The sequence below is a fragment of the Musa acuminata genome, chromosome BXJ3-9, assembly GCF_036884655.1.
Source record: "Musa acuminata AAA Group cultivar baxijiao chromosome BXJ3-9, Cavendish_Baxijiao_AAA, whole genome shotgun sequence".
Classification (NCBI taxonomy): Eukaryota; Viridiplantae; Streptophyta; class Magnoliopsida; order Zingiberales; family Musaceae; genus Musa; species Musa acuminata.
In genome coordinates this window covers 45,158,037-45,180,212 of record NC_088357.1, presented here as the reverse complement: position 1 = coordinate 45,180,212, position 22,176 = coordinate 45,158,037, and the positions used below count along the sequence as shown (strand labels likewise).

Here is a 22,176-nt window from a genome sequence, read left to right as displayed (position 1 = left end):
ATATGTATCTATCCAATATCCACTCGATTTAAATTAAATATTAAATATTAAATATTTTAGATTAATTATAAATTACTTTCTGTAGTTAGACTTTCTTATTATCTTGGTCACTAGACCTAAAAAATTTATATTAGAATCCCTATAATTATAGAAGTAAAATATTTAGGTTTATTTATTCTAATATCATCGATTTTACTAATCAAAAAATGAAAACAATAAGTAAAAAATTAAAAAAATTTAAAAAAAATCTTTGTTGTTCTCATACAATTGTTACGATATTTAAGAAGATAAAAAAAAATATAAACTAAAATCTTGATTCAAATATAGCAAAACTATTAGTATAATCATGTGCCTCATTGTACATGTATAGAATCGGTAATAATTGGTTTAAATTTAACTTCCATTACTCAGAAACTTGAACTTTCCAAGAGTCAAATTTGAAGTATACATTATTTTCATATACAAGACCGATGTAATAGTGTGGTGGATGGGAATGGATCATCTATAATGTCCCTTGAAAGATTAAGCTTATAGTATAGCTTTTCTGGTCTTTTAATTAAATATGACTGAAGCCCAATATATGAAAGACAAACATAAATGCATAATGAAAGACTAGAAGAGTATTATTCTTCTACAAGTTTTAAATAATGACTTTGATGTTATATTAATTTTAATGACCCCAACAGGATTAGTATGGAATTCTTTCAAAGAAGTAAATAGTCATTATAAAAGTTTGAATGGTTTTTAGATTAAGATGTCATCCACATGGAAGTATCTATCAAACGTTCACTCGATTTAAATTAAATATTCACTATCAGTTTTTTTTGGATTAATTATAGATTATTCTCTATAGTTATACCTTATTATCTGGGTATCTAGATCTAATAAATTTATATTGAAATCCCTATAATTATGAAAGTGAAACATCTAGATCTATTTACCCTAACGCTATCAATTTTACGAACAGAAATATGAAAATAATAGGTAAAAATGTAAAACATAAAAAAAATTTCTTTCTTTATTATTCTCATACCATTGTTGTGATATTTAAGAAGATACAAAAAAATATAAACTAAAATCTTGATTCAAATATAGTAAAACTATTGGCATAATCATGTATCTCCATCGAGGATCGGTAACAATCGGTTTAAATTCAACTTACATTACTACTCTGAAACTTGAACTTTCCAACAGTAAGTATGCTAAAAAAGTATGAAATAATAGTATGATCATTTGAAGGATTCATTATTTTCAGATACAATACTAATGTGGTGAATGGGAATGGATCATCTACGATGTCAAATTTCACTAGTTTGGCTTGGAAGATTAAGCTCATAGTATTGCTTTTCTGATCTTTTAATTAAATATGACAAACATAAATTCATAATGAAAGACTAGAAGAGTATTGTTCTTACTAGTTCTTTAATAAAAAATAAAATAGTAAAAGACTCCCGGGAGTCTTCTGATCAGCTTGAATTAATAGTGAAATCCACATTGGTTCTTAAATTTTTAAAACCATGGAAAACTCTTTCCAGTTCTCTCTCCTCAAAACCATGGAAAACCACAGTGATAAGAGAAAGAGAGATTTGGATTAATCGAAGACCAGCATGGAGTGATAATATTTCTATTGACTTGGAAGTCATATTCTAAGTAATCCACAACAGACTAAACTATAAATGGTCATTATGAATCCAAAGCTTTAATTTTTATGTTATCGATGATGTTATCCACACATAAACCTAACTAAAAAGAAGAAAACAGCAAAGAACTCAATCCTCTCGGTTTGAAGTAAAACATTGACTTGGAAGCGGTCCCCTTACTGCTTCTTTCTTTCTGTATTGTTGTTACAAGTTCCATTCATACATAAATATCGGACAACTTGATGCACCTTTTGGTTCTATAAATACCCCCCCATCCATCCTCTCTCTCCCCATCGAGTCGAGTGTGTTTGCATATCATCCGGTGTGCGAGGAGTTCCTTCATTCATAAGCTCGCTGATGGTGAGAGAGACGCTATATAGATACTCTGCCTCCACCGAAATAATATAGCTTTGCTTCCTTTAGAGGGAGGCCTATCTATTATGTAGTACTGCAGTTTCTATTCTACTCTATGTGGTTTCTGATGGATGATGCATGGTGTTGCAGGCTTCCAACCTGATCAAGACGGCCGCGCATGCCCGAGGGGGCGTCCCCAAATGTCCATGCGGCAACGAGTCTCGTTGGGCCATGGAACCTGCAGACAAAATCACTGGCATCAGCATTGGCGCTGCTTCATGCGTAAACTCCATTAAGATAACCTTCGACATCGACGGAACCACTCGCGTAACTCCCAGATATGGAGGCCCCGGCGGTGAACTATTCCAGGCATGCCTCTCCAACCTCCATGCATCTATTCTTTTGCCTTCCCCTCCCTCCTTCTAATACCTGCTATGAAATATATAAGTCGCTAAATCTATCATCGCTCTAATTGCCTCGCAGTTTAGTCTGATGCAAGATGAATACCTCACCTCCGTTTCTGGGTATGTCAAACACGACTGTTCTGAATTTCCATGTGTATCTCAACTCACGTTTACCACCAATCTTGCAAAGACATACGGTCCATATGGAGGTGGGGGTGGAACCTTTTTCGAAGTCAATGTAGAATATGACGAGATTAAGGGCTTCTTTGGCCATGCAACTGAAGAGTATCTCACTGCATTTGGAGTCTACGTGATGCTGGCTTAGCCAACCCTTGTGTGCCATGATGAATAAGGATGCCAATGTCTGTTACTGGCATCTATGTTTGAGTTAGGTGTGTGTTTTAGTAGTGTGAAATAAAGTCTATCTTCTGTCACTACTAATAATGTGATGCGTCTCATTGATAACATTTTCGACTTTTGAACACATCGTAGGCCCATCCGATAATAATAAGTCTAACTCTACATGCCAACTTCTAAGTCACCCTATTATAAACAAGAGGGAAATTCTTGTGCTTCACCAACTTATATGATCTAATATCTGCAAATATGTGCCATAATAGAGCAAATAGATTGTTTCGACCCCTATGCTTCCAACCAACCAAACAAGACACTTCACAGCTTGTACAATTTGTATCTTAAAAAATCATCAAAAAAACATCGATAAACATAATCTAAGAGGGTCATGGACGTGCATCAACAATCCCTTAACACGACAATGAAACCTTCAATAACTCAACTAAAGCTCTAATAACTCAACCAATCCTTTTAACATGCCAATTCGTAAATCTAGTATTGCGATTTTATGCCACTCCCTCCGAGTCCACTTGATTGTTATTATTCACGATGTAATTTCACATCAAATTTAAATAATAATTTTGGACAGGCTCTTATGAAATTTTAAATAATGACTTTAGACCGGCTCTCAAGTCAGATTAAAGGACCATGGATCATAATTATTAATGTTGTTATTCACATTTCCCAAAACTACATGAAGATATATTTAGTTATCAGTAATTCTATGTTCAAAAACAAAGAAGGAGAAACAAAGTGGACTTATGTGAGATATTAATGTGGTGGATGTGATATTAATGTGGACTGATCATCTGCACAGTCAAATTTCAGCTTGGCTCGGAAGATTAAACTCATAGTTTTGTTGGTCTTACAATTGAATATGACCCGAGCCCGATAGTCATGAAGATAAAACAAGAGGGAAGTACTATTGCTGATTATCTACAGAATATAAAGATTATCATTGATAACTTAGCCTTGATAGGTCATTCCCTTAGTGATAAAGAAGTTGCAGTCCATATCCTCAATGGCCTAGAAGACGAGTACAAGGAATTGGCAGCAGCAATATGGGCATGTGATTCACCAGTGTCCTTCGAAGAACTCTACGACAAGCTGACTTACTTTGAGATATATCTAAAGTGCGACGACAAACTACCAGGACCATCCATCACTGCTTAAGTCAATCACAAATCTATGAGGAGGGGCAATCCATATAATAAGATTCTCAACAAAGGTTTTACCAAGATGCCTTTTGAACCTATGAGCTTCAACCAAAACATCCCTCCTCTTCATCAACATTCCAATCACAACAACCAAGGTGGCTACTTCAATCATCAGCAGTCCTAGCACCCTCAACACACAAACCAACAAAGAGTTATTTGCCAACTATGTGATAAAGTAGGTCACTCTACAAAGGCCTATCGATCTCGACCCAGACTTCTTGCTCAATCACATTGGCCTCAAGCAAATCTCATGACTACTCCAAACACTAATGATCATAATTGGATCATGGACTCTAACGCATCCCACAACATCACCTCTGATCTCCAAAACTTGTCAATCCACAACAACTATTGTGGAAATGAGGACATCATCATCGATGACGGTAAAAGAATTTCTATTACTCATACTGGTTCCACATTGCTTAATTCACTTACCACAACTTTTACACTCGATGATGTTTTGTGTGCACCTTACATTAAACAAAATCTTATTTCTGTTTCTCAATTTTGCAAACAAAAAAATACCTTCATTGAATTCTTTCATAACTCTTTTCTTGTCAAGGATTTGAGCACGGGGGTATCCTTGATCTAAGGTCAGAATAAAGATAATGTTTATGAATGACTGTTAGTTCCACAAAAAAAATTGCCCATTGCTTACTCCTCAATTGCAGCTCCAATTGATGTGTGGCATCGTCATCTCGATCATCCTCTCTCTCTATCCAAAATAAATTACTCTCTTGTTATTCTCTTCCTACTCTTACAAATAATAGCATTCTCACTTATTGTGATACGTGTCTCAGTAATAAAAGTCCGACTTCCTTTTGATACTTCCTCCATATCATGTTCTAAACCATTTGAAATTATTTATACTGATGTTTGGGGCCCTGCTCCCGTCACTTCTTTTGATAAATTTAGATTTTATGTTATTTTTATAGACTATTTTACTAAGTACACATAGATATACCCTCTTCATCATAAATCAGAAGTTTCAACAATCTTCACCAACTTTAAAAAGCTGGTTGCAAACTTCTTTCAGTCTACAATTAAAACAGTCTACTCTACAATTAAAACAGTATACTCTGATGGTGGAGGTGAATATCAAGCCCTCACATCCTATCTCTATGCCTGTGTCATCCAACACCTTAAGTCACCTCTACACACTCCTCAACTAGTTGGCTCTGCTGAACGCAAACATCGATATATCGTAGAAACTGGTCTCACACTTCTACATCAAGCCTCCATGCCAACAACCTTTTGGTCTGTCACCTTTCAAGCTGCCGTCTATCGTATTAATAGTATGTTCACTCCAGTTCTCCAATACCAGTCTCCATTTGAAAAATTATTTTTTAAATCTCCAAACCTTCAAAAACTCAAAATATTTAGTTGTTTATGTTATCCGTGGGCTACGTCCCTATGCCCCACACAAGATAGCGCCAAGATATAAACCTTGCATCTTCATAGGATATTCTCTTGAACATAATGCCTTTTGGTGCTACGAACCAAAAACTCAAAAAGTCTTTATTTCACGTTATGGTGTTTTTGTGGAGTCTGCCTTTCTATTTCAAAACCATAAGTCTTCTCCCATACAGGCCACTCTAACAACTATACATCACTGGAGTATTCTATCGATCCCCTCAAACAAACTTCTTCCCACACCATCCAGTCCTTTTCTTCAAGATCCACACTCTTTTATTCTCCCGGTTCAACAGCTCCCCACTCCCTTCATTCCTTCTCTTCCTTCTTCACAAGCCTCCCCTACTACTGAAGTAATATCCTCAGAAATACAATAACCTTCTTTATCTAGTGCCACTAATATACTTCAGCCTATCCCGACCCCTGTTGACGCCTCTCCACCACCCATACCAATAACACAACTTACAGTTCCTAGACATCTAATGACACCACGCTCAAAAAGTGTTATCTTTAAACCACGTTAGGTTCTCGACCTGCATGCTATCACCAAATCCTCTCCCGAGACCAATGAACCCACCACAATTACTTAAGTCCAAAAATCTCCTCACTAGCGTAAAGCCATGTGTGAAGAATATGATGCTCTACTCCATAACTCCACATGGACTCTTGTACCTTTTCATCCTACACAAAACATCATCGGGTGTAAATGGGTCTTCCAAATTAAACGGAACCCCAACAGGTCCATTGCTCGATATAAAGCACGATTAGTAGTCAAAGGGTTTCATCAATGATCTGGAGTTGACTTCACAAAGACTTTTAGTCCTATAGTTAAACCCACAACAATTTGCCTTATTCTAAGTTTGGCTATCTCCAAAGGCTGGCATTTACGACAACTAGATATTAACAATGCCTTTTTATAGGGGACTCTAACTGAAGATGTCTTTATGCAGCAACCCCTTAGCTTTGTTCATCACCAGTATCCGAGACATGTCTGCAAATTACAAAAAGTCATTTATGGACTCCATCAAGCTCTAAGAGCTTGGTATATTGAACTGGCTTCATCAACTCCAAGTCTGATATCTCTTTATTCCTACGACAATAACATGGAAATACAATATATCTTCTAGTATATGTAGATGATATTATTGTTATAGGCAATGATCCCTTGGAGATTCAAACATTTTTAAAGCAATTGGTTGATCGATTCTCCCTCAAAGATTTAGGACCCTTGAGCTACTTTCTGGGAGTGGAAGCAACATTTACATCCTCAGATCTCCTCCTCTCATAGAGAAAGTATATTCATGAGAGAAAGTATATTCAAGATTTATTATAAAAGACAAATATGCAGGATGCAAAAGAAGTTACTACTCCTCTCTCTACTAATGAATCACTCAAATTATATGTGATGGCAGCCCTACCACGGACTCAACTCAATACCGACAGGTACTTGGCTCCTTACAGTACTTGTCTCTCACCCGTTCAGATATCTCATTTGCAGTCAATAAATTATCTCAATATATGCACCATCCTTCTGCTATGCGTTGGTCTGCGGTTAAATGAATTTTGTGGTATCTTAAAGACACCCTTAATCATGGTCTCTTTTTCTACAAAACCACTCCACTTTATCTCCATGCCTTTGCTGATGCTGATTGGGCGGGACACTTTGATGATAGAACCACCACGTTAGGGTATATCGTCTTTCTTGGGTCTAATCCAATCAGTTGGAGTTCTAAGAAGCAAAAGATAGTGGCTCGGTCTACAACTAAAACTAAATATCATTCTATTGCTACCGCTGCTGCTAAACTCAATTGGGTCACAAATCTCCTCAAGGAACTCAAAGTCAGCTCTACCCATACTCCTACAATATATTATGACAATGTTGAAGCTACCTACTTATGTGTCAATCCAGTGTTCTACTCACGCATGAAACATATTACCATCGACTTTCACTTCGTGCAAAATCAAGTTGTCAGACATCAATTTCGTGTCTCTCATGTCCATACGGCTAATCAACTAGTAGACTCACTCACGAAGCCTCTAGCCCGCAAACTATTTTTGTTGCATCGGTCCAAAATCGATATTAGCTCGATCTTGCCGGGGGCATGATAATAGAGAGATTTTCTCAACTGCATGAGGAAATCTCTCTGCTCAGTTAAAGAAATCTTCTCTTTCATCATGTATAAATAGACTTCATATAATACTAATTGAAATGTGCTTTTCTTTTTTCCTTTATAATTTCATTCTTCATTCTTTTATTTTATTGATTGTATTTCCAATAATAAGTGTCAAATTCATGAGGAAACAAACCTCTTTGCAACAAGACAGTTTTCATCATCAGATTGGATCTTACTTACAACCCCTATAGATTCTCTTGAAGGTAAGTCTATCGGATCCGAAGTGTGAGTTTTGGTGAATGCATCATGTTCTTCATCTGTATCCTTTTTAATTGAGTCAAAGGTTCATATGCCTTTTCAGAATGATGAAGAATACTGGTATGAGAATTTATCTTGAAAGGAGCCGTAGTTGGACTATCGAATTGAGATCTCCTCAACAATGTTGAAGAGATGTCGTAAATCTATTGAGGAAAATCCTTCTCTGTTGAGAAAAACTCTTTCTAACATGTATAAATAGGGAGTATTGTATTGTTTCAACTCAATGTATTCTTCTCATTTGTATTTTATTTCTATCAAATTCTTCTAGACATTGTCACTAAAACTCCATAATTGTCATATACTAATAACTTATTCAGGTCTTCTTACAAGAGAGAAAGAGAGGAAATTAAAAAAAAGAATTTATTTTTGTATTTTTCTTTGTTATTCTCATACTGTTGTTGTAATGATATTTACGAAGATAAAGAAAATATCGACTAAAATATTAATTCAAATATAAGAAAACTATTGGCATAATCATGTATCTAAAAGTCCATGTAACAATTGGCTTAAATTCAAACTTTGATTAGATTACTATTCGAACCTAGAACTTTCCAACAGTCAAGTCTGTCGAAAAATTGTGGATGTGGGAATGTATCATCTACAAAGTCAAATTTCACAAGCTTGGCTTGGAAGATTAAGCTCATCGTATTGCTTGCTGGTCTTGGGATACAAACATAAATGCATAATGAAAGAGTAGAAGAGTATTATTCTCACTAGTTCTTTAATAAAAATAAAATAGTAAAAGACTCCCGGGAGTCTTCTGATCAGCTTGAATTCATAATGAAATCCACATTGGTTCTTATATATTAATGCCTCTCATCCACTTCTCTCTCTTTCCAGTTCTCTCTCTTCAAAACCATGGAAAACCACAGTGATAAGAGAAAGAGAGATTTGGATTAATCGAAGACCGGCATGGAGTGATAATATTTCTATTGACTTGGAAGTCATATTTTAATAATCCAACAGACTTAACTATAAATGGTCAATATGAATCCAATGCTTAAATTTTTAGGATGAGATAGAGTTTTCATTGTAAAAATAAAAATCCTGATTATTCTACTGTTCTATGAAAAATTTTAATGTTCAAAATTAAAATTAAATAATGATAGATTAAATATACGATGCATACTTGTCAATGTCATTCAGAATATCTTTATCTGGGTTGTAGGTGTGTCATCGTTGAATCCGAAAAATATAATGATGCTAATTTATAAGAAGAACTAGATCATCTTCTTCTTTCTTCTCATCTTTCATAAAATCACTATAAACAATGAATTATGAATGAAACAAAGATGACTCCGGGGAACCTTTTACTTTTTCTTATTTTTATTAAAGGACCAGTAAGAATAATATTCTAATCTTCCAGAACAAAATGTTCATTATGCATTTAATTAAAAGACCATCGGGCTCGGGTCATATTCAATTGTAAGACCAGCAAACGTATGAGTTTAATCTTCCCAGCCAAGCTGAAATTTGACTGTGCCGATGATCAGTCCACATTAATATCACATCCACCACATTAATATCTCACATCAGTCCACTTTGTTTCTCCTTCTTTGTTTTGGAACTTAGAATTACTGATAACTAAATATATCACCCTTATTCACATCTTCATGTAATTTTAGAAGATGTGAATAATAACAATAATAGTTATGCTCCATGGTCCTTTAATCTGACTTGAGAGCCTGTCTAAAGTCAATATTTGAAATTTCATGAGAACCTATCCAAAATCATTATTTAAATCTGACATGAAATTTCATCGTGAATAATAACAATCAATCGATTAAACAATCAAGTGGACTCGGAGGGAAGTGGCATAAAATCGCAATACTAGATTTACGAATTGGCATGTTAAAAGGATTGGTTGAGTTATTAGAGCTTTAGTTGAGTTATTGAAGGTTCCGTTGTCGTGTCAAGGGATCGTTAATGCACGTCCATGACCCTCTTAGATTATGGTTATCGATGTTTTTTTGATGATTTTTTAAGATACAAATTGTACAAGCTGTGAAGTGTCATGTTTGGTTGCTTGGAAGCATAGGGGTCAAAACAATCTATTTGCTCTATTATGGCAAATATTTGTAGATATTGGATCATATAAGTTAGTGAAGCACAAGAATTTCCTTCATGTTTATAATAGGGTGAATTAGAAGTTGGCATGTAGAGTTAGACTTATTATTGTCGGATGGGCCTCCGATGCGTTCAAAAGTCAAAAATGTTATCAATGAGACGCGTCATATTATTAGTAGTGACAGAAGATAGACTTTATTTCACACTACTCAAACACACACCCAACTCAAACATAGATGCCAGTAACAGACATTGGCATCCTTATTCATCATGGCACACAGAGATAGAGATAGATAGTCAACACCCTCCACAAGGGTTGGCTAAGCCAGCATCACGTAGACTCCAAATGCAGTGAGATACTCTGTAGTTGCTTGTCCGAAGAAGCCCTTAATCTCGTCATATTCTACGTTGACTTCAAAAAAGGTTCCACCCCCACCTCCATATGGGCCGTATGTCTTTCCAAGATTGGTGGTAAACGTGAGCTGAGAGACGCATGGAAATTCAGAACAGTCGTATTTGACATACCCAGAAACGGAGGTGAGGTATTCATCTTTCATGAGAGTAAACTGCAAGGCAATTAGAGCGATGATACATTTAGCGATTTATATATTTGATAGCAGGTATTAGTAGGAGGGAAGGGAAGGCAAAAGAATAGATGCATGGATGGATGGATGGAGGTCGGAGAGGCATGCCTGGAATAGTTCACCGCCGGGGCCTCCATATCTGGGAGTTACGCGAGTGGTTCCGTCGATGTCGAAGGTTATCTTAATGGAGTTTACGCATGAAGCAGCGCCAATGCTGATGCCAGTGATTTTGTCTGCAGGTTCCATGGCCCAACGAGACTCGTTGTCGCATGGACATTTGCGGACGCCCCCTCGGGCATGCGCGGCCGTCTTGATATGGTTTGAAGCCTGCACCACCATGCATCATCCATCACAAACCACATAGAGTTAGAATAGAAACTGCAGTACTACAGAATAGATAGGCCTCCATCTAAAGGAAGCAAAGCTATATTCTTTCGGTGGAGGCAGAGTATCTATATAGCGTCTCTCTCACCATCAGCGAGCTTATGAAGGAAGGAACTCCTCTCACACCGGATGATATGCAAACACAGTCGACTCGATGGGGGGAGAGAGGATGGATGGATGGGGGGGTATTTATAGAACCAAAAGGTGCATCAAGTTGTCCAATATTTATGTATGAATGGAACTTGTATTTCTTAAAGCATTGGATTCATATTGACCAATTATAGGTTGGATTACTTAAAATATGACTTCCAAGTAGTCAATCTCAATCCAAAGTCGGTAGAAATATTATCACTCCATCCTCATCTTCTTTTATAATACGAATGGTTTGCATTAAATCTTTATACGAATGATCCTATCTTCTACGTGTATTAACATCAAGCAATCTCTCTTTTTTTCTTCTTCTTTCCTTCCTTTTCAACTTAGAAATGTTGTCGGTTCAAACATGATTGTGCGATATCTTAACACGCCTTCTTACCTTTGAATTCAGACTGGACAAAACAAATAGGGCTGATCATTTTCCACTGCATGCTGATCAGAAGACTCCCGGGAGTATTTTACTATTTTATTTTGATTAAAGAACTTTTACGAATAATACTCTTCTAGTCTTTCATTATGAATTTATGTTTGTCTCGTAGACCAATGGGCTTCGGTCATATTTAATTAAAATACCATAATAGCAATACTGTGGGCTTAATCTTCCAAGCCAAACTAGTGAAATTTGACATCACCACATTAGTATATTTATCTTGTATCTGAAAATAATGACTCCTTCAAACGATCATACCATTGTTCATAATTCTGCAATAGACTTATTTTGGGAAGTTCTAGTAATGTAAGTTAAATTTAAACCAATTGTTACCAATCCTATACATGTCCATGGAGATACTTGATTATGTCAATAGTTTTGCTATATTTGAATCATGATTTTAATTTATATTTTTTTATCTTCTTAAATATCACAACAATGGAATGAGAATAACAAAAAAATATATTTTTTTTAATCTTTTTACCTATTATTTTTATATTTCTATCCGTAAAATCATTGACGTTAGGATAAATGGACCTAGATGTTTTACTTTCATAATTATAGATATTTCAATTTAAATTTTTAGGTCTAGAGACCAAGATAATAAGGTATAACTATAGAGAATAAACTATAATTAGTCTAAAAAAATTGATAGTGAATATTTAATTTAAATCGATTGAATATTCGATAAATACTTATGTGTGGATGACATCTTAATCTAAAAACCATTCAAACTTTCATAATATGACATCAAAGTCATTATTTAAAACTTCATAGAAGAATAATACTCTTCTAGAATAATTAATATGACATAAAAGTCATTATTTAAAATTTCATAGAAGAATAATTAAAAGACCAACAGAGCAATACTATGAACTTAATCTTCCGAGGGACGTTGTAGATGATCCATTCCCATCCACCACACTATTACATCGATCTTGTATATGAAAATAATGTATCCTTCAAATTTGACCGTTGGAAAGTTCAAGTTTCTGAGTAATGGAAGTTAAATTTAAATCAATTATTACCAATTCTATACATGTACAAGGAGACACATGATTATACTAATAGTTTTGCTATATTTAAATCAATATTTTAGTTTATATTTTTTTTTGTATCTTCTTAAACATCGCAACAATAGTATGAGAACAACAAAGAATTTTTTTATTTTTATATTTTTACCTATTGTTTTTATGTTTTCATCGGTAAGATCGATGACGTTAGGGTAAATGGATCTAAATATTTTACTTTTATAATTATAGGGATTCCAATATAAATTTTTTAGGTCTAGAGACCAGAATAATCTATAATTAATTTTAAAAAAATTAATAGTCAATATTTAATTTAAATTGAGTAGATATTCGATGGATACATTCATATGTAGATGACATCTTAATCTTAAAAAACATTCAAACTTTCATAGTGACCATTTAAGTGTTTGAAAGAATTCAATACTTCTCCTACTGGGGGTCATTAAAATTAATATAACATCAAAGTCATTATTTAAAACTTCACGATCGTTCTTTAGTCGATCCTTCCACCCATGTACACCAACTCGATTATCCTCTCTATATAACCAACATGGGACATATTGAATGCACCAAGATTAGAATCCATAATACACAGATTGGCATGTATGCATCTCATATCACATAACATATCAGAAATCATATTCTAGCCTTTCAATTATGTCGAAGTATGCACGACTATTGACTTCATTTGATCATATTTTAATTAAAACACACGCAAAAAGTATGACTTTGATCTTCCAAGCCAAACTAACATTATTTATTGGGTTAATAATAATAATAATTTATTGTTATTATAATTATTTATCCTCCTCCTCTTTTCAAATATGACTTGAGAGCCCGTCCAAATGCATTATTTGAAATTTCATCATGACTATCGGATTTTTATTTTGAATGACAATATATTCAAATATTAGTAGTTTCATCTTAAGCCTAAAATGATGTATACAATACAATAAAACGATAAAAATAAAAGCATCGAATCAATCTATTAACATCATGACATTTGCCTTGATACAAATATATGGTTTTCTCAAGTGAGTGACACACCTACATGTATCTCAAATTTAGCGCAAAATACGATAGTTTTGTTCAAGGCTACGGTCCATAACAAATATAATGTAGTTTAGATTTTGACTTCAAAAATGGATGAGATAAAATAAATAGTAAAATTATAATTTTTATGATCGTATATTTATATGCTATAATTTATACCATATTAGCACTTGAAATTTATGATGCTATGCTTCTTTTCACAATTTCGATCTCTTTTAAAGAGTATATAAATGTATATATCTACCCTCCTTGTAATGGTCATCCACTTAGAAGAATTTGTTGATTATAAAAGGCTTGTTATGACTTTAAATAATCATGTCCAACATTATTTATCGAATTTACTTTTATGATGATGTCATCATGACTTCAATTGAGTATCTACGATATTTCTCTATTAAGGTATGACTATGACGATGTTATATCATATAAGTTAGTGAAGTACAAGTATTTCTTTATTGTTTTTAATTGATACATTGAGTTCGACTTATTATTATTAACGGATAGGCCCACGGTGATAGAAATAATAGAAGATAAGAACAATAATTGAAGAAGCTTTATTGTAGAAATGAAATAACTTTAGCTTAAATCTATTAACATGTTCCCACTCCTATTTATACAGATTAGGAGAAAGGATTTCCCTCAACAGAATAAACAGAATAGAGAGATTTCCTCATATAATTGAGGAAATCTTATCCTCTATCAAGTTGGGGAAATCTTATCTTCTATCATGCCCCCGCAAGATGGTGCTCCTAACAAGGATACCAATCTTGGATCGGTGCAAAGAATAGTTTAAAGCAAGAGGCTTCGTGAGAAGGATAAGTGTAGATCGATGTTGCTGCTGCTGCGATTGCTGTTACTGTGATGACATAGGCGTTCCTTTCATTCTCCTTAAGTCTGCCGAATGTTGACAGATCAGCGAAGACTACCGCGGTGAGGAAGATGAGGATTGACCACGGAGCCTCTTAGGAATGCAACGGCGTTGGTCGCTGGCCGAAGGGTGAAGCTTCACTTTTCTCAGCGACGTTGGTCGCTTGCCGAAGGCAAGAGCGAAGCTTCGCTTTTCTCAACGACGTTGGTTGTGGTTGCGATTACGACGGCTGCGACGGTAGAGAAGAAATCTACAGCAATGTTGCAGTGATGCTACTACAGCAAAGGAGAAAACTGCAACAGAGGAGGAAGCTGTAGTAGAAGATGAAGCTGTAGCAGAAGAGGAAGGAAAATAGCTACAATGAGGAAGAAAGGTGGGGCAGTGCTGATGAGCAGCACTAGAGATGCCGTAGTGGAAGGGAACGGACGTTGGCGCAGAGTGGCAACACCAATGATGAATTGGCAGCGAGAAGAGAGCTTGCTCTAGGCAAGCGGCTCTGATACCATGATAGAAATAATAAAAGATAAAAAGAATTATTGAAGAAACTTTATTGAAGAAGAAGATAAGAAGCTTTATTGAAAAAGTAGAGTAGGGCAAGAGCAGATCGCTGCTGTTGTTGCTATTACTGTTGTTGCGGCTGCGACGACAACGACTATAGTAGAGGAGAAAGCTACAGCAATAGAAAAAGCTATAGCAATACTGTAGCAGAGGAATAAGCTACAATAGAGGAGGAAGTTGCAGCAGAGGAAGAAGTTACAGTGATGTTACAGCGATGCTATAGCAGAGGAGGAAGCTACAGCAAAGGAGGAAAGGTGAGGCAGTGCTGGTGAGCGTAGCACTAGAGACGCCACAACAGAAGGAAAAAGACGTTGGTGCAGAGTGGCAGTGGAAAAGATAATTGCCGTTCGTCGAGGAGGAAAGATTTATCGCGTCATCGGTAGTAGAAAGCTTTTTCTTTTACCGCCGGAGGTGGAGAAGCAACATATGAGTCGACAGCAAAAAGAGAGCTTGCTCTAGACAAGTGGCTCTGATACCATGATAAAAATAATAGAAGATAAGAACAATATAATATAAGAAGCTTTATTGTAGAAATGAAATAGCTTTAGCTTGAATCTATTAACATGTTCCTCTCCTATTTATACAGATTAGGAGGAAGGATTTCCCTCAACAGAATAAACAGAATAGAGAGATTTCCTCATCTAATTGGGGAAATCTTATCCTCTATCAAGTTGGGGAAATCTTATCTTCTATCATGCCCCCGCAAGATGGTGCTCCTAACAAGGATACCAATCTTGGATCGATGCAAAGAATGGTTTACAAGCGAGAGGCTTCATGAGTAAGATAAGTGTAGATCGCTGCTGCTGCTGCGATTGCTGTTGCTGTGATGGCACAAGCGTTCCCTTCATTCTCCTTAAGTCTGCCGAATGTTGACAGATCAGCGAAGACTACCGCGGTGAGGAAGATGAGGCTTGACCACAGAGCCTCTTAGGAATGCAACGGCATTGATCGCTGGCCGAAGGGTGAAGCTTCACTTTTCTCAGCGACGTTGGTCGCTGGCCGAAGGCAAGAGCGAAGCTTCGCTTTTCTCAACGACGTTGGTCGTGGTTGCGATTACAACGGCTGCGACGGTAGAGAAGAAATATACAGCAATGTTGCAGTGATGCTACTACAGCAAAAGAGGAAACTGCAACAGAGGAGGAAGCTGTAGCAGAAGAGGAAGGAAAATAGCTACAACGAGGAAGAAAGGTGGGGCAGTGCTGATGAGCAGCACTAGAGATGCCGTAGCGGAAGGGAACACCAATGATGAATTGGCAGCGAGAAGAGAGCTTGCTCTAGGCAAGCGGCTCTGATACCATGATAGAAATAATAGAAGATAAGAACAATAATTGAAGAAGCTTTATTGTAGAAATGAAATAACTTTAGCTTAAATCTATTAACATGTTTCCTCTCCTATTTATACAGATTAGGAGGAAGGATTTCCCTCAACAGAATAAACAGAATAGAGAGATTTCCCCAACTTGATAGAAGATAAGATTTCCCCAACTTGATAGAGGATAAGATTTCCTCAATTATATGAGGAAATCTCTCTATTCTGTTTATTCTGTTGAGGGAAATCCTTCCTCCTAATCTGTATAAATAGGAGAGGGAACATGTTAATAGATTCAAGCTAAAGCTATTTCATTTCTACAATAAAGCTTCTTATATTATATTGTTCTTATCTTCTATTATTTTTATCATGGTATCAGAGCCACTTGTCTAGAGCAAGCTCTTTTCTCGCTGTCCGACTCCTCACACAACCTCATTAGCGGAGGTGCTTCTTCATCTGCCTGTCATTTTCTCTGCCTTAGCGCACCTCCGACAACATTAATCTAAAGCAACAAAGGTGCATTCTTCCTCTTTGTAGCGCATCTGCTTCTTCCTCTCTACGCTGGTTCCTGTAGATCGATGGAGCGACGACCACTTCTTCACGGTCATCCTCACTCTAGTGGTCACCTCCCGTCGCAGCCCCGCGACCGCTTCCCGGCCGGAGTCCACCGCCTCCCCTTGGGTCGTAGCCACAACCACGGTCGCTCGACCATCCCTCCTTGCGACGACGTCTCTGCCCCTCAATCGCACCACAACAGAAGGAAAAAGACGTTGGTGCAGAGTGGCAGTGGAAAAGATAATTGCCGTTCGTCGAGGAGGAAAGATTTATCGCGTCATCGGTAGTAGAAAGCTTTTTCTTTTACCGCCGGAGGTGGAGAAGCAACATATGAGTCGACAGCAAAAAGAGAGCTTGCTCTAGACAAGTGGCTCTGATACCATGATAAAAATAATAGAAGATAAGAATAATATAATATAAGAAGCTTTATTGTAGAAATGAAATAGCTTTAGCTTGAATCTATTAACATGTTCCTCTCCTATTTATACAGATTAGGAGGAAGGATTTCCCTCAACAGAATAAACAGAAAAGAGAGATTTCCTCATCTAATTGGGGAAATCTTATCCTCTATCAAGTTGGGGAAATCTTATCTTCTATCACACGGTGTGTTTGAAAGTCACAAATGTTAACAAAGAGACACGTCATATTATTAGTAGTGGCATATAATTGAAAATAGATTTTATTTCACACAACTCAAACAAACACCCAACTTAAACATAGATGCCAATAACAAATAGTTTCATCCTTATTCATCATGGCACACAAAGAGATAGATATTAAACAACCACTGCAAGAGTGGCACACATAGAGATAGAAATTAAACACCCTCTACAAGGGCTGGCTAAGCCAGCATCACGTAAACTCCAAAAGCATTGGGATATTCAGTAGTTGGATGACTAAAGAAGCTTTTAATCTCATCATATTTTATAGTAAAAGTGAAAATCTTATAATTTAATTTTTGATATTCATATGATAGTACTCTTTTATTATTTTCAAGAGAATATTATTCCTTAAATCACTTAAAGAATTAAAGAGATTGAATAATAAAATAACATTGACGAATTTTCACATGATGTTGGTATCGTCGCTAATGATCTTATAGAACAAACACAATAGGTAGTTTTGAGAATATCTCAAAAGAAAAAAAGATCTGTTATTTTTTTATTATTATGTGGTATATCTATAGGAATCATATTATGACATATTAATCAAATGGATATTTCATTATTTTCATAAGTGATGAAAAATAGTGATTTTGAAAATTGATATAGTGCAGAAAAAAAGAGTTGAAATCAATAAACCAGAATAGTAAATGAGAACTCATCGAATTACCTAATAACTATAAAAGAGTCTGTTATATAAACATGACTCAAAGAGTAATAACGAATGATATAAAAATCAAATATTTGGTCAAAATTTTTACTCATAAGGAAAGCATCGATCAAAACGAGATATTTTCTTTAGTTTTTTAAATAAACTTGTTAAGAATTGTCATGACATTAGTAGCTTATTCTGATTTGAGTTACATTATTTGAATGTAAAAATAAAATTTTTTTATGAAAATCTAGATTTATATAGATAACTTAAACGATTCGTATAGAAAATTAAAAAAAAATAAAATTTGGTATGCAAATTTAGAAAATCCATTATGATATTAAACAAACTTCTACATAATCATGTATAAATTTTTTTTATACTATTACTTTATTCAAATTTTAAAAAATACTATTGATCAATATTTAGATATGATAATTAGTAGGAGCTAATTTATTATATTGGTCTATATGTAGATAATATTTTTCTTACTAATAGGGATCATGGTTCATTGTACCAAACCAAAAAAAAAATTTCACAATGAATTTTAAGATAATTGATATGAATGAGGCATCTTATGTAATTAGTATTGAGATATTTAGTGATAGATATTAAGGATTGCTAGGGTTATCTTAAAAAATATCTATTAATCTAGTCATAGTGTGATTTAATATACAACTTTATTCAACAAATGATTAGATTAAAAATTTTGATCAAACAAAGTGTTTTTAAAATAACATAAAAAAATCTGATAAAGAAAAAATATTTATTATGTATGCACAATTGAAATTCTATTATGCTCAAGCTTGTATCAAACCATATATCAATTTTGTAGTCAGAATACTGAACATTATGCATAAATATTGACTTGGAAGCGGTACCCTTACTGCTTCTTTCTATATTTTTGTTACAAGTTCCTTCCATTCATACATAAATATTGGACAACTTGATGCACCTTTTGGTTCTATAAATACCCCCCTATCCATCCATCCTCTCTCCCCCCATCGAGTCGACTGTGTTTGCATATCATCCGGTGTGAGAGGAGTTCCTTCCTTCCTTCATAAGCTCGCTGATGGTGAGAGAGACGCTATGTAGATATTCTGCATCCACCGAAGGAATATAGCTTTGCTTCCTTTATAGGGAGGCCTATCTATTATGTAATACTGCAGTTTCTATTCTAACTCTATGTGGTTTGTGATGGATGATGCATGGATACAAAAGACAGCGTCTTGTGGGAACGCCAGAAAACTTTTGTTGATGCTTCTCCCCACTTGCCCCCGTCTCATCTCCTTCATTACGATGTCGGTAAGCCACCGCGGCCGGCCGGAATCACCCTCCCATTCACACAACTTGAGGAGGGAATTCTACCACCAAGCGCTTCTAGAACAACGTAGCCTTCTCAAAAAGTGTAGATGTCAAGCACTAGTGGAAGTTTCATCCGGTTATCGGATGATCTCCTGCTTTCCCTCTTCGGACCGTCGTTTGGTCCACGAGACTTGCACCACCGGCGCAAGTCAAATTTACGGTGGGAACTGGTTGAACCGATTCGGCGTCAAGAGCATCTCCCGAAGTGACAACATCGATGTAGAATTCTGCCATTGACGTGAGCTTGATCGCGTTCGTAATCTTCGCCGTATCAAGGAGTTCGAATACGTAGAAGCAGCGCGAGAGCTCCTCTTCCTCAGCTACAGCCATCGGCATGAACATAAGCGACTTACTTTTGCTTGTATGGATGGGGCTCTCATCATCATGAGATTTCAATCAGAATACAAGCTGGTAGAACAGTAGGTAGTGTGAGAGGAACCCAAAAGATGGGGCTTTGGATCTTCTGACATGTATATATACCGAGCAGGTCTTTAAAGGTTGAATCAATTCCTTTAGCTGCTATCACTATCTTTATTTTTCCAAAAGACACCTTCAGTTTCCCTCAAAATAAGAAAAGACACTAGTATCAACTACCATTTCCCAAACCAATAAATGGTCAATATCAATCCAATGCTTAAACAATGACTTGGAAGCGGTACCCTTACTGCTTCTTTCTATATTTTTGTTACAAGTTCCTTCCATTCATACATAAATATTGGGCAACTTCATGCACCTTTTGGTTCTATAAATACCCCCCCATCCATCCTCTCTCTCCCCATCGAGTCGAGTGTGTTTGCATATCATCCGGTGTGAGAGGAGTTCCTTCATTCCTAAGCTCGCTGATGGTGAGAGAGACGGCTATATAGATACTCTGCCTCCACCGAAAGAATATAGCTTTGCTTCCTTTAGAGGGAGGCCTATCTATTATGTAGTACTGCAGTTTCTATTCTAACACTATGTGGTTTGTGATGGATGATGCATGGTGGTGCAGGCTTCCAACCAGATCAAGACGGCCGCGCATGCCCGAGGGGGCGTCCCCAAATGTCCATGCGGCAACGAGTCTCGTTGGGCCATGGAACCTGCAGACAAAATCACTGGCATCAGCATTGGCGCTGCTTCATGCGTAAACTCCATTAAGATAACCTTCGACATCGACGGAACCACTCGCGTAACTCCCAGATATGGAGGCCCCGGCGGTGAACTATTCCAGGCATGCCTCTCCGACCTCCATCCATCCATGCATCTATTCTTTTGCCTTCCCCTCCCTCCTACTAATACCTGCTATCAAATATATAAGTCGCTAAATGTATCATCGCTCTAATTGCCTCGCAGTTTACTCTCATGCAAGATGAATACCTCACCTCCGTTTCTGGGTATGTCAAACACGACTGTTCTGAATTTCCATGTGTATCTCAACTCACGTTTACCACCAATCTTGCAAAGACATACGGTCCATATGGAGGTGGGGGTGGAACCTTTTTCGAAGTCAACGTAGAATATGACGAGATTAAGGGCTTCTTTGGTCATGCAACTGAAGAGTATCTCACTGCATTTGGAGTCTACGTGATGCTGGCTTAGCCAACCCTTGTGGAGGGTGTTGACTATCTATCTCTATCTCTGTGTGCCATGATGAATAAGGATGCCAATGTCTGTTACTGGCATCTATGTTTGAGTTGGGTGTGTGTTTGAGTAGTGTGAAATAAAGTCTATCTTATTAATGCTATGATGTATCTCACTGCATTTGGAGTCTACGTGATGCTGGCTTAGCCAACCCTTGTGGAGGGTGTTGACTATCTATCTCTATCTCTGTGTGCCATGATGAATAAGGATGCCAATGTCTGTTACTGGCATCTATGTTTGAGTTGGGTGTGTGTTTGAGTAGTGTGAAATAAAGTCTATCTTATTAATGCTATGATGTGTCTCATCGGTGACGTTTGGGGCAACAATGTGAAATAAACACATTGTTGCCCCATTCGGTAATAATAAGTCGAACTTACCATGCTCACTTCTAAGTCATCCTACTATAAATTCACTAACTTATATGATGTAACATCTCCATAGTCGTACCTTAATTGAGCAATATCATAAACACTCAATTGAAGTCACCATGACATTATCACAAAAGTAAATTTGATAAATCAAGTTTGATAAGATTACTTAAGTTTATAATAAGAAGAGTCCCTCCCATCAATGTCATATCTTAAGAAATTATATCATAATAAGACAAAGATTGTTTAAAAAAATTAATTAATTGAATTCTAAATGTTTGAAAAAATAGTTTACACATACACATCAATTTTATAAAATAGGCAAATAAGTCTAATAAACATAATAACATCAAATTAAGTCTAATTGCTAATGTGAGTCATAGCGATCGTTTGTCATAAATGTCAAACTTTTTTCTATATACTATAACACTATTAGTCCTTCCTATTACAGTAAAAAATGTCTCTTATAATTTGTCTATTTATGACAATCCTATTATAAATATTCAATCATAATATGTACATATATAAATGTAAATATGATAGTAGAAATAAATAATTTTAATTACATAAATAAAAATATCAATTATAATGTCCACTTGTACATATATCACAATATTTTTTACGGGTTATTCACAAACCCAACCATAAGAATATATTCTTTACAAACACTTTAAACTATAATAGAACTCAAGTTTTTAAT

At 35.9% G+C, this 22,176-nt stretch overlaps 1 protein-coding gene and 2 long non-coding RNA genes across 3 annotated transcripts; 2 read left to right on the top strand and 1 right to left on the bottom strand.

The window, feature by feature from the left end:
• Positions 1-1,872: 1,872 nt before the first annotated feature.
• On the top strand, positions 1,873-2,832 carry LOC135648546 (uncharacterized). Its single transcript, XR_010500989.1, has 3 exons — positions 1,873-2,000; positions 2,145-2,363; positions 2,478-2,832. It is a non-coding gene; the product is annotated as an uncharacterized LOC135648546 (long non-coding RNA).
• Positions 2,833-10,027: 7,195 nt separating this feature from the next.
• LOC135648553 (jacalin-related lectin 3-like) lies at positions 10,028-11,007 on the bottom strand. The gene is made up of 3 exons (XM_065166321.1): positions 10,938-11,007; positions 10,574-10,792; positions 10,028-10,447 (listed from the first exon to the last, which is right to left on the bottom strand). Exons 1-3 carry the CDS (start codon positions 10,938-10,940, stop codon positions 10,202-10,204), a joined length of 468 nt encoding a protein of 155 aa, XP_065022393.1. The 5' UTR covers positions 10,941-11,007; the 3' UTR covers positions 10,028-10,201.
• Positions 11,008-20,206: 9,199 nt separating this feature from the next.
• LOC135648498 (uncharacterized) lies at positions 20,207-21,400 on the top strand. Its single transcript, XR_010500974.1, has 2 exons — positions 20,207-20,333; positions 20,480-21,400. It is a non-coding gene; the product is annotated as an uncharacterized LOC135648498 (long non-coding RNA).
• Positions 21,401-22,176: the final 776 nt, after the last annotated feature.